Raw genomic sequence first — 14,026 nt, forward strand, 5'->3', positions numbered from 1 at the left:
GGTTTTTTGTGTTTTGAACTTTTTTGATAACAACTGTTTGGATTAAGAATAAAAATTTGACTATGAAAACAAGTGAATTCGATCTTCATTTTATACTAAATTCCAAACTAAAAAAAAAAAACAAATACATTTGAAATGTTAAATATTTTGTTTAAAAGTCGCTAGGTATTAATTGCTTACTTAACTAATTTCAGAGCTTAAATTGTTTATTATTTGTTGATGTAATAGATAACACAAGAAGGGAACTAATGTTTATGAACACACCATCTGTGTGTATCATAATCATATGATTACCATAGTTATGTCGTTAATCACGAATCTTGTAAACAAATAGTGATATCATCAAAGCAAACATGTTAAATAATTTCCTGGTGTAAGCACTAGAGGCCAAAAACTAAGGATATTTACCTGGACGAGGAGGCTCGAAAATCCAATTTTTTTTAAATACTTCGCTTGGTTTTTGAGAATATGTAACCATTTTTAAACTTTTGGACTTTCGTTAACTGTCTATCAAAAACAAAACTTTTGGTAGATGCGCCAAAAAAATTTAACTTCAGAAACACATTTCTGCAACTGAAAAATAATTGGACATTCAGAAATACAAATGGTCATTGGTCACCCTACTTTACTTTGAACTTTCTGAAATTAAAAATAATACCAACAAAGTTCTTTCTAAGTTCTTTCTAAGGTATCACAATCACAAGTTCTATATCTTTATAAAGTATAAGCTGAAAAGATGAGAATCCTGAATGATTTAATTTTCTCATTAAATAAAAAAGTCCCTGCATCCATATTTTTTGCTCATTTATATTGATCAAACATAACACAACTTTATTAATACTGACTTGATAGTTCAAATCAAAATCTTTTTAATGTCAGTCTTGCATACTTTGTGGTTTTGAAATGTCTTATCCTGATGATATACAACATTTTAATAAGAAGTAAGCGAAATTTAATTTGAGTAAAGTGAACTTTCAGTTAAGTTTAAACGCCCACTCATACAGAGGTATTGATTAAGCTTGATTTTTTGTGTTTGCTTTCATTTAGAAAAGCTTTGATATTAAAGAGTAAAGAGTATACGACAGGTGGTATGAATTTCTTTCAAAGAGAAATTTTAATATAATACGAGAATAAAGTTTAAAGAGTTCAGTGCTGCCGAAAGTACGTTCATATAGTTTTAGATTTTATTATCAAAACTAAAGTTCTTGCCAAAATCTAAAAAATGTGGTAAGTGAATATTAAAGAGTGATTGAAATGCATTTCGGTTTAGAGAAAAAAGAAATGTTGTCGAGTCAGGAATTCAGAAACCTATTTGTTCTAAGTTATTCTCGTATATGAAGCGGTAAATAACTTAAAACATGCGGAAACTTATAACATGGGAACTTAGTATATAATCAGGGCTGACGAGTATCTACTTGCTACTTTTGTTTGCTGTTGAAAATAGCTTAAAGACTTTTTTAAGAAATTTAAATTTGTTTTTTGATGATATTTTTATCTTTTATTTTTACTTGACCTATATAGAATTCTTGTCAAATAAATCGAGATTGTAATCAAAGCCAACATTAAGAAGTGATTTTCCTCACGGACGTCCGTCTGTGTGTCCATCTATACATCAAGCTAGGGCCTAAGCGGATAGATGGATTTTCTTGAAACTTGATAGAGATAAACCTCCCATACAAAATTTTTGAGTTACTGCAATTTTCTCGAAAACGGCTCTAACTTTTTTGACTAAATTTGGTATATGTTATGCTGTAAGTAATTCTAGCAAAAATACGTTTTCTCAAAAAATACGGATAACGGAAATATGCTAAGTACTGATGTCGGCTCTTCCCCTAATTATTTAATCAATTTTCTTTAAAATTCATAGACGGTTGGTATAATAATAAAGGTTAATGGTCATTGGTTAACTAATATAAAGATACTTTGAACAACAAGAGCAAGTTCGTGCGACCCAGTTCTGATTTTTTTCTTGAAAAATTAATTAAAAAAACGGGATATTGAACGTTTTGAAATTTTGGTTTTAAACCTTTATTAATAATTATAATTAATATTATAATTGCTATAATATGGCATACCAACTTTCTTTTTAATTAAAAAAAAAATATTTATAGAAAATGTAGGTATTTATAAAAATGCATCACGTTGTCGCACGTTCTTGCGCTTATAGTAAAAGTTATTATATTATTGCTTTTTATAGCAATCACAAAAGAATAATTTTAATTAAAGTTTATCATTCATTTGACAAGAAATAAGTGTTTAAAAGTGTTTTCAGTATTACGAATACACCCTATCAAATGCCATGCCATTTTATACCTTGTATAGCAAAGAATTTTTGGACTTTTTTTTTTTTTGAGCCGTTACTTAAAAAAAATAATTTTTGTATTTAAACATTTAAAATATCGTATTTGAAGTAAATTATAATCACTTTTGAAAAATTGATTTTGCAAAAAAGAAAAAAAAATTTAAATGTAGGTACCTACATACATATTTGAGAAAAAATGCGAAATTGAATGTTTTCTTAATTTTTAAATTAAGGTTAATAAAACGGTTTTGCACACGGTTAAATTTTTAACTAGAAATTCAGAAATAAGGAAAACGGTTCTTGACAATCACCGTTAATATCTAAAGTTTAAAAAAAATATTGTTTTTATTTGAAATTAGGATCTTAGGTATGTGCCTTAGAGCGTTTTCAAGAAAAACAACATTTTCCATTTTGGTCAATTCTATTTTAAATAAAACAAGATATTTTAATTTCACCTCTATACCTAGAGAATCTCCCAAAACCCTTAACTATCTAGTTTGAACAGAATTGCTTCAGTGTTTTGGCCTGTAGCTCGAGATTATGTAGACCAGACAGAAAGACTGAAGCTTTTTCGCATTCTCCATCATGGTAATGTGAAGTACCTCATTGTTATAAAATAATGATAATTTCATCATATCAAATCTTTAAAAATAAATTGAAAATAGTTAAAAAATATAATCGACAAAAAGCAAATATATAAAGTTTCGACTAAAAAGTATTACATACAAAAATACTTTTTTTTTTATACAACATGTTTAACATTAACTCTTTTAAGACGACATCTCTGACATGAACTTGACAATATCGCATTCGATGTGTGGGTATTGAGAGACATAGTACAAATTTAACTCATCAGCTGAGAAAAGCTATAATTATGTAGTTTAGTGTTCCAATTAAATTGTTGTTCTTCTTCCACGTGCGTTTACTAATAACTTCCCGCTTTAATCAAGACTTTATAACACTTTTTTTGGTTTCAAAAAAAAAATTCCATCAATCTTGCCAGCAGCTTTAACTTGACGCAAAAATGTTTCAGTACATATTTTTTACATATATGATTTTAATGAAATTCTTTTGGCAGCTGTAAGTATAGTGAATTTCTTATTTAAATTATGATAATGTTATGTGCGCACGCTTTAAATTTGACATAATATAAAGTGTATAGATATTTTATAAATGTACCTATACAAATTAGATATATTAAATGTCATCTTATGGATTGAAAATGACAGCTCATGTCTTAGTTGAACTTTAATCTGCATTAATTGATTTTTATAATGTAATTTACACAAAGTTTAAGTGTGAAAGTTTAGAAAACATCATGACAACAAAGCCTATTCCTAGGAATATTAATTTGACTGAAGAGTGACAACTGAGTTAGCTTTTTGTTGTTATATTATTAATTAATCGCATATTATTCTCTTTGGTATACAAAAATAAAGTGCAACTGATTTTTCTCTTAAATTCTTTTTTAAAGAGTTTTGATTTTGTGTAAACAAAAGAATTTTTAATATTGCTATGCATGACAGATAATAAAAAAGTTAAATAGTTTTTTTTGTAAATATTGCTACTAGCATATTTATTTGCATTTTGCATAGGCTTAAATTGAAAGAAATGTTATAGTTTTGTTGTGGCGATTGGCCATGTAAGTTAATAGAAATTAAACAAAAAACTTGCGTAAGTACACTGAGGAAAAATATCGTGAAGTTTAAACGTGATTATGTAAACTTTGATTTCGCTGTGAAAACAAAGGATCAACCATGATCCTTTGGAAGAGTATAAAGCTCTTTATAAAATGATATATTGGTTTGATTAATAATGAACATTTGAATAATCCAATGGATGGAAATGTGACAACATGGTTTAGCTTGAAGATGGAAGAATGTATCTTGGGCGCCAAATGCTATCGGTAGTGTCGTTACTTATTCGTAATTCTATTTCTTAACTAATTTTTAAATAATTTTATAAATTAATATAATAGGATAATAGTGCCAATTATTTTTTGAAACAAAAAAATGTTAGCAGTTAATGGGGATGATGGATAATGTAAGGATTAATGGTGCAAATACCAAAGGTAAAAATCGATTCATAGCCAGAAGAAGGGTGGGGAAAGAAAAAGTTGGGTGCAGGTACGATTTCTGGCAAAATTAGAAGTAACATTTTATAATATTAATAGATAAGAAGAAAACATATATAAAATTGATAGTTAAGAGATCTAAAACTTTTGTTTAGATTATTTTTTACATAACATCTAAAGATGGTACCTATACGTATTAAAAAAATGCCAAATTTGTGTTTTTTAGTTTTAATTTATATTAATCTTTGAAAAAAAATTTGAAAAAATGTGGTGCAAATGTTTGGACGTACACATTTCCTCTGTATTAACAAGTGGAAAGACGTTCTCGAAATTTTGTGTTTTTTTGTGTTTCTCAATATCTCGCATAGAATCGAAACCTCCCATATAACATTCTCCAATCTCTAAATAACTCTAACGATGTTGATACAAAATTCAGATGTTATTTGTTTGTAGCAAAGTCTATGTTGAAAAAAAAAATACCTAATAATGTTTGAAACTTAAAAAAAAATCTTAAATTAAAAAAAAAAAACAGCTTTAAATTTTTGAAAAAAAATTATTTTTTTTTGATTTCTAAAATTGCATATCAACTTAATTTAATTTTTTTCCAAAAAAAATGTATATGAAATTGTTTTTTGTTTTAAACGGATTGCATTCTGAAACATTTTAGCAACTTGAATTCTAAAAGCAAGTGCTTGCAAACATTTTCATTTGGCGTGCATTTTTATCAAAAAAAAACAAAACCGACTTCCATGGATCAAAACTGTTTTTTTGTTTTGTTTTTTTTCTGATAGTTTCTATCGCCAGAACTGAAAAAAAATGAAATGGAACCACACGGGCACCAGATTTCCAATACAAAAAGAATTAACAAAATTGGTTCACTCAGTCCAAAGTTATGAGGTAACAAACATATAAAAAGAAAGAAAAAAAAAAACAAACGAATTGGAATACCTCCTCCTCTCCTCGATAAAAAAAAATATTCAATATACATTAAATACAAAAAAATCTTTTTTCTTTTTTTTCCAAAAATTATCTGAAAGTTTTGATAACTAAACAAAGTAGATATCAAGCTATCAACTACAAAAATTGTTGGTTTTCGGGGCCAGCTAATTTCTTGGGTTGTAAGCAAAAACGCAACAAAAATTGAGATTCTTTTAATTGTTTTGAGTAGTTTACTTTCTACCATAGAATTTGAAAGTTCATAATTTAATGGATAGAAAATGATATTCGCTTTCTCATTTAGCACCTAACATCACCCGAAATATGAACGAACTTAAATAACTTTTGAACTAACAATCGAATAAATTACAAAAGAATAAATTACAGGTTTTGTACCATAAAGTAGAAGATAAGTCTCAGGTATTTCCTAGATTTTTCCCCTGCGCGTGTATACGATGCATTTTCTATAGTCATCATTTCATGGCATACATAAACGAATATGTACATATATCAGAGAGTCGGTTTCTTAGATTTGTCTTGAAACATATTTGGTTGTTCAAAAACGATTGATAAGCCCGTTTCTATTTTTGTGCAGTGATTTATATTTAATCTGCAATTATAGTCTATATTATCAGTCAAATTTATGAATATTGTTATTTCCTTTAGCTGAAACAAACTATCATTATATTAATGTACAAATGTACATATGATAAAAATATACAAAATCAATGGATTAATAATTTAATCGAATTTTTGTATGTCTATTCAATGAGAAAATAAATGCAGTAATATCCAAACTTTAAAAAATCATATTTCTGCCAAATATGTGTAATTTGTGAAATATTTGTCAATAATTTGTTCTTATCAAAAAAACTACAAACAAAACGTGACATATTTATGTTTGTGATTAAAACAGCTGATGACCTTGTTTTTCTCTAATCAAATACCTTTTCATGTAACTACAAAATATGCGTTGTGAATTCTTAGTTTCAAGTTATATGAGCTTGTAAAGCACTTTACTGATTAAAAAAGTATCAGTTTTAGGGAGATTATTCCTGTCCAATTCAGTCTGGTTTAAATAAATTTTATAATTATTATTACATGATGCATGCATTTATTTGATGAACATTTTTATAATCCGATCAGTTAATAAGGGGGGCTTAAGTTTTGCAGATAAGTCAAGGCAAATGCTGATATCATTTTCATTAATCATTTTGTGTTTTTTTTTTTTTCATTATAACTTAAGGAAAGAGTTTGTGGTTTATATTTTAAAACTCAATATTTTGCTTCCAGAGTACAAGGATATGCATAATTTCATTTATCATACATTAAGTTATTGATTATAAAATTAAAATTATAAAAGATAATGAATTAAAACAAAACAAACCAAACAAAAATGGTCACTAGGGTGTATGAGTAACCTTTTTAACAAAAAAAACCTTGATATGTATTATTTAAATGAGAAATAAGATTACAAAGATAAGGGACAAATTAAGTAGCTTATCTATCGATATTATATGAAGTAGGTACTAATATTTCATAAATGTAATCATAAACATGTGATTCTGCGACTTATTTAGAGTTACCCAAAGAAGGAAAAAAATGCATCACCAAAATTATATCTTTTACCATATATTATGCATTTATAATTGTTCTTTACAAGCTCCACTGTACTAATATACAAACAAATTAAAAAAAAATAATTACAAATAATCATTTTTCTTATCGTTCAGTGTTTCATTTCATTTTCATTCCTTTGTGTTTGATTTTTTTTTTCAATGTTTTTTTTTTCTTTCGAATTGCCTAACTGATAAGAAAGCCCCATAGACTGGTCTGAGATTCTTATCACAAACCCTCAATTCAGTATAAATTGAAGAAATTAATATGACTCGGGTTTAATTAAATCCAGTCGCTAGTAAGTGAAAGAACCAAATAAAGTTTTTAATCCGTGTAGTAACATTTTTCTGAGTAAACGAACTTTGAAACAAATTCTTTGTGTGATTTTCTTGTGAAATAAAAAAGGACTGTTCTGTGTTTTGAAACAAAAGAAAAATATTGAAATTATATAAAAATAACGAAGTTAAAGGGTGCAATTTGAAAAGTTTTATTTGTTTTATGTATTGGACTATGTTTTCAAAGACTATCATGTTCTAAGAATGGTGAGTTTTTCAATCCATGTTTTTCTTAATTATTCATCACACCTCCAAACAAAAGTCATATTTAGTGAAGTATTACCGGCGATTAAATCAAAAGATAACTCACAATCTCTAAGAAAGGAAAGGCCTTGTGTCTTAACAGACTTCTCTTATCAGGCATTAACGCATTGAAAACACGCATAATCTCAAGAGATTGATAAAAAAATTCAAAACAAACTAGCAACAGCAGCAAAAATTTATATAAAAAAAATGTATAAGCGTGTGTATTAAGTTAAGTTGTTTATAAAAATGAAGAAATTGTATATTGACGTAGAGTCTGGTGACATTTTACTAACCCAAATTTAAGTGAACCCCCAAGAGTATAACCATAAAACAACAACAACGACACAAAAAAAAATAATGAAACAATAAAAAGATATGACTTAGTTCAGAGTCCTGTTTACAAAACGTTTTATTCAGCAGAAAAATAACAAAAAAAAACAACTTATGCTGAATTTTCCAGTTTTATTCGATGTCAACCGATTTGATGCCGTTTCGAATCGGTTATAGAGAGTGAGAAGATTTGAATTGCATCTTGTTATCGGGAAACAATTAGTCATAATTTTTTTCACGAGCATCTGTTCATATGCAATGTGCATTGTGCAAGTTTAATGCACTTATTTTATATTGCCCCAATTTTTGAGAATTTTTGATTCCAAAACCTTTAAAGCATTCATCTTTCCAAATTCATAAATGTTGTCTTTTTGGTAAACATATTGTCATTCCTTGTCCTTGGCAATAATCTTTGGTGTTTTAATCCGAATCCTATTAAATTTGTTATGATTATATGACTCAGTTTAAAATGTTTGGAGTTCTAGTTAAAGTATTTGGCCCTTGTACACAAGTTTTAACAAATTTAACAATAAGGTCAAAGTCATTTTGCCTTGTTTTGGGTAGTAGTTAGTGTATTTTATCGACAGATTTAACAGATTAATGGGTGTGTTCAAAGAGTGATTTTTTTTCAATTTCATTATCAATAAAAATGTTCGATATATCGCTCCGTTTCCGAAATGTAGATAACCAAAACAAAATACTGTGATTTCTATCCATTTTTAATTTTGTGTGTAATGAGCTATTCAAGATTAATTTGTGTTGTTTCAGCACGTGAAGGACAAACATATGTAGATATTATGAGTCTTTTTGAACTTTGGTTAATACCTTACCTAGTTATGAATTTTTGGTCTATTCAATGCAATTTTTTCAAAAAAATTTCTTAAAGATGCCTTGATTTAAATTTCTAACGCTTTAACATCTTTGTATCATCAAATTTACTTGCCACGCATCAAGGATATCTCTAAATAATATTTAAGTGATTTGAGAATATTACTTACAATCAATTTTCTATCAATTTTCCCAAATGCATATTTGAGTTGTTATCTGGCACCAAAAAATAGAATCAAACCATTGGACACACTGGCCAATCATCAAACGCATTATGGAACTCATTCATCGAAAAGTTTTCAACAGTACAAGGCTCACTCTAAAGGCTCATTATGTCTGTGCTGGAGTATAAAAAAAATTTAAACTACTCGAACAGGGCATTCGATTTTTCCGGGCCTATTTTTCTAATGATTTTTTGTGCCCTGAGCTTGAATCCGAAGTCAGAAAAATTCTATCACATTACGAAGTTCAAAATTCAATATCTCAAATCTAGATTCTAATTAATAACATCAAATGCTATTAGAAAAGGAAAAGAATAATTTGGTTTCTAGAGAAAAATGTTTCTCGATATTACTGTCATTTTGGAAAAATTGATCTTAAAAATTGTGTTTTTTGTTTTTTTTTCAATTTTTCTCAATATTTTCTAAAACAAAAGTATAGTTTTTCTACATAATCTTAAATAAAAGGTTTTAGGTAATCTAAATAACTGCATTCCAAACTTTTAAAAAATCAAAAAATTTTCGCAAACTTTTTTGATTGAAAATAGGCTATTTTTTCAAAATTCGTCAAAAATATAAAAATTAACTTTTTTTTCAAAAAACATTTAAAATACATAAATAGAAAACATACAAAGTAATTTTTAACCAAGTTTCTTTAAAATCCAACTGTTTTTGTAAAAGATAAAAATAAAAAAATCGTATTTTTGCATTTTTCTCAATATTTTTGAGGTTAAAATGGTTTCAGTAAAAGTTGTAGACACTTTCAATATCTACAACTGCATTTAACTTTTTCGATAGGAGGTCTACATTCGACAGAAATCGTAAAAAAACACGATTTTTGACACCCACACCACTTTTTCGCCCACCCACCTCCTTTCCCTCAAATTTTCTCACCATCCTTATGCTGCTAATAATTTTTTCAACTTTTACCCTCTGAAAACCGGATTGGCACTGGTCAATCATTTTCTCCAATACGGACCATAACTTGTTATCACAAAGTGTTGAGTTTGAGATCAATCATCCGGTGGTAATTGCCTGCGTTTATTTAAGCCATTCTTTATTGCTTTTTGTCTTATGAGCTAAAGCAGATTTTGATGGAATGTCCATTTCTTGTTTGCAAACATTGTTCGGTTAAGAGACTCTCTAAGCCAGGGGTTTGGTTAATTTTTCGAAGGACTTGACAACTTTTACACAAAAAATGAATGTTAGTTACGCCATCGTATAGCTCACTTTATTGATGGCTTTCGAAGTTCTCCAAATGGGTCCTCCAAATAAAGCTATTTATTTTCTTGGATACCAAAGAATTCTTTGAAGACAAAAACAAAACTAAATTTCTACCGTCGCAAAATCTGAAAAATAAAATGAATTGAAACAAAATAAAACAAAAATTTAAAAATTGGTCACTATGGTGTATGAGTAACCTTTTTAACCAGCGATAAACTTTCTATTATGTAAATGTGAAATAAGATTACGGAGATATATAAGAAAGCTTCATTTGGCTGGAACTGAAGAAAAATGATCACAAATGGTCAGAAACAGATATCAGATCACCTCAAATATTTAATTTCAAATTTCAGTGACGTTTCTCTTTTCTTTGTTTCTATAGCTCTAAAGGTAAAAATTTCACACTTGATATTTGATGATACTACCCTAAGATCCAAAAACTTAAATGGATATGTATGTGCGCAAGTAGCTTTTGCATTAACCTGTTAGTATTCCCAGTTAATGTTTAAAAGTTGACCTTATATCGAATTGCTTCAATGGTCGATCAGCAGTGAACTCTGCAGAGTGCATTTTTAGATTACAAAGCGGGCAAATCTGTGTTTTTTTTGTTCAAAGTCTATAAGCCTGTATCCGTTAGGGTAAGTATTGTCGTGAAAAACTGTCATTTCAAACAGACCTTTCTAAATGAGCATTGAAATTGATCAAGATCTGAGACAATAGCTTTTTGGCACAGAGCTTGTAAAAACTATTTAAAAAAAAAGTTCTTTTAACTTTCTGAGGCTATTTAGTGAATTTCTATGCCAAAGTCTAATATGTAATTATTTTGATATGTTCGTGTTGTAAAGACTGATAAAGTAGTCATAAAGTGTAACGATCAAAACATTAAAAGCTGTACTATTCAACTCCGTTCCGAACTGCGCAAAGCAGTTTCATTGAACAACACAATTTTCTAGTGACTCATACATAAAAGTACCGGCAGATGTGTGCTCCACTGGCGAAAGCTGCCTTCTCTCTACTCTACATTTACGTTGAAGATCAACTTTGCTATAAATCAGCTGAATTAAATAGTATACTTATATGTGAAAAAGAAATAACAAGTGCTATTATTAGTTTCAATGACAGGTTGGCCGCAGGCATTTCGCCAACTGACAATATTACCGGACGAATGTTTGTATGTGAGATGCCATTTTTGTCTTTTCACTTCGGAAGTGAATATACTTATTTTTATTTTATTCTTTCAATTTCCAAGTAACTAGTGGTTTTTACGGTTTACGGATTTCAGAATCAAAATAGAATTAACAAAAAACAATTACGTTTTATTGAATACAAAACAGAACACAAAAAATCAGCAACAACAACAACAACAAAACATCGTCTGTGTCGTGAGAATAGATAATATTTATTGCATTTTTCTTTTTATTCGATTTTGTACGCTCCAACTGATTGTTGCTAATAATTTTAATTAACTGTATATTTTATCATTAATATTCCAACAAAGTGTTTCTTATTTGTTTTTATTATTATTTTTTTCTCTTATTTATTTTTAAGTTTAAGTTCAATGACAACTGACAGACGGAGACGGTGTCGGTGGTTTAGCGTGCTTTTGTAGTCGCGTTGTCGTCGTTACTCGTTCGCGGTTTTGTGCGTGTGGGTTGTAATATGTAATGTACATTGTACAATGCTTTGTTACCATTGAAGTTGTGAAACTTTATACAAATATAATCGTTAAATATTTACAGTAGCGCCCCCAATGTCTAGGATTGTTGTATATTTTTTTTTATTTTTTGTCTAGGTCTTACAGGAAGCAAGATAAGAATTAATTGTGAGTGGTTATTTTGTTTTTGTCTACTCAAAAGGTGTATACTGTATATAGAGCAAACGTTTTGTTATTCAACTTTGTCTAGGAATCTAAGCTGATATCAAAGGGTGATAAGAACAATATGATGAATAATACTTTGTATTTTATAAAATATTCCAGAAGGCTAACATTGTTTATGTTAAATAAAAAAAAAACTAAATCAATAACGAATCTACAGTTGTAGTTGAAAATTATGTGTTATTTTGAAATTATAATTGAATTTTTCTTGTTTTGTGTACAAAAATTTGATCTACCCTATGAATACCAATGCCGCTGCTCTGAAATAGGGCCGGGTACTAGGGTGTTATTATCTGATTTTTTCAATTCTTCAAGGGAGGACTTTTAAACGGTGCAATATCCACTCAGTTCTTGATCAATATTTTGATTTCGCTCCTTGTTTAGTTTTTCAAAACTGCCCAATATTTCAAAATTTTGCAATGCTGTCCAAAACCTTTTTGAATCAATATGTTTGGCCTGTATGATGTTTTTTTCTAATCTGCAGTATTTAGTCAGAACCAAATGGTAAATTAATACATGTAAAAGTATGCATTTTTTACAAGAAATTCTGAGTCTTATAAACGTAGGTTTTTTGGCAGTATTTTCCTTGTTTCCCTTCTTGATCTTCTTCTTTTCGAATGGATCATTACTCTCCCAATATCAACACTTTTAGAAAGAGAACAAACGAGTTTATCTTTCTTTCCATGTTTAACTGAGGATTGAGGTTTCAGAGGAGCAGAATTGGCTTATATCCAATAATTGTGGTTGTTCTTTTTTTCTTCTGTTACTTGGGATTCTGTGTTCTGTATTGTTAACAGGATGAATTGGTGTGGCTGAAATTTGCATACCCTTAAACGATTTTGCTCGATGAATAAATAAATCTACTTCTACTGAGAATCCTGAGTAGGAATCGGTCAACGCGAGTGTCGATAGTTGATAGTCAAAAAACGACGATTTTACTCCAAAAATTGTCGTTTATTACCTATCAACTATTGATTTTGACGGTAGCTGATTCTATCCTTGGGATCACCTCCAAATTTGATCTTAAAAAAATTCCTTTATAGTTTGTGATGGTTGTTATCAAAATGATCAATCCGATTTAAATATTTATTGATCTGGAGACCGCTATTGTATGTTTAGGTAAATGACAACATCCAAAAAAAAAATTACCAAAAATGTGAAGCAAGTATTCCAAATTCAAGGTAATAAGTCTGAATGAATGAATCGACAGTTAATTTATGATAAAGTTCAATTTTCTGTTGTCAGAGATCCTCAGAAGATCAATAAAAAAAAACAAACAATTAGAGTAAGATTTGTAGTTACCGGTTAAAAGAGCATTTACTGAACATATGATTTTTTTTTTTGCTAGGTTCACATTCAGGAGAGAAAATATAATTATTCTAAATGCATATTTTTTTTTTTCTAAATGTAAATTTAAATTTTTTTTGAGAGTCCAAATGAAAGCTTCTTTGCTCGTGTTAAGTACTAACTTTGATAAGCCATATATTTTGAGAGGGGTCAGATGGGAAAAAAGTGTTTTCATTTAAAGAAAGAAAACAATTATATCTTTTAAAAAAAGTAAGTTTTTTCTGCAGAAACTTGCTTTCTCTTGCAACAAGTGTTTGTTTACGAGTATTTTTTACATAATGTGTTCAGCTAGGGTGCTTTTTGATGTTTGTGTTTCCAACCCAACAGCCCGATTGCGTGGTGTTTTGCAGTCAATGAAGTCAAAATTAAATATGCAATCAAATTTAGAGCCTGGAAATCAAGAAATCTTAGCAAAACACTTGTTTTTTTGTTTTTTCCCGAATTCCCATACAGACAAGTTCCTGGATTGAATCATGTATACAAAAGTAGGCGTGGCAGGGGGCGAATAGGGTCGACACTATTTTGTGTTTTTGAACTCTCCTAGATAATCAAATTTCTTCAATTTTATTCAAATTGTGCAAGCCGTTTTCCAGATATAAATATGCACAATTAGAAGTGGGCATGGCAGGGGGCGTGGAAATATCGCTAAAGTTTGTAAAACTTGTTGTTATTACATTTAAAAACAATTTTTTT

At 28.8% G+C, this 14,026-nt stretch overlaps 1 protein-coding gene across 3 annotated transcripts in view; it reads left to right on the forward strand.

The window, feature by feature from the left end:
• The first annotated feature begins 3,249 nt into the window (after positions 1-3,249).
• Positions 3,250-14,026, forward strand: part of LOC129908859 (nocturnin) — a 45,291-nt gene continuing 34,514 nt past the window's right edge. The window contains exon 1 of one of the 3 annotated variants that reach the window (XM_055985663.1): positions 3,250-3,382. In XM_055985663.1, the coding sequence (XP_055841638.1) occupies positions 3,327-3,382 (56 nt within the window). In that variant the 5' untranslated portion in view covers positions 3,250-3,326. Of the gene's footprint in view, positions 3,383-7,405; positions 7,472-14,026 lie in introns of those variants that run through there. The other 2 variants (XM_055985662.1, XM_055985664.1) reach the window with 2 other exon arrangements.

This window comes from Episyrphus balteatus, chromosome 2 (genome assembly GCF_945859705.1).
Source record: "Episyrphus balteatus chromosome 2, idEpiBalt1.1, whole genome shotgun sequence".
Lineage (NCBI taxonomy): Eukaryota > Metazoa > Arthropoda > Insecta > Diptera > Syrphidae > Episyrphus > Episyrphus balteatus.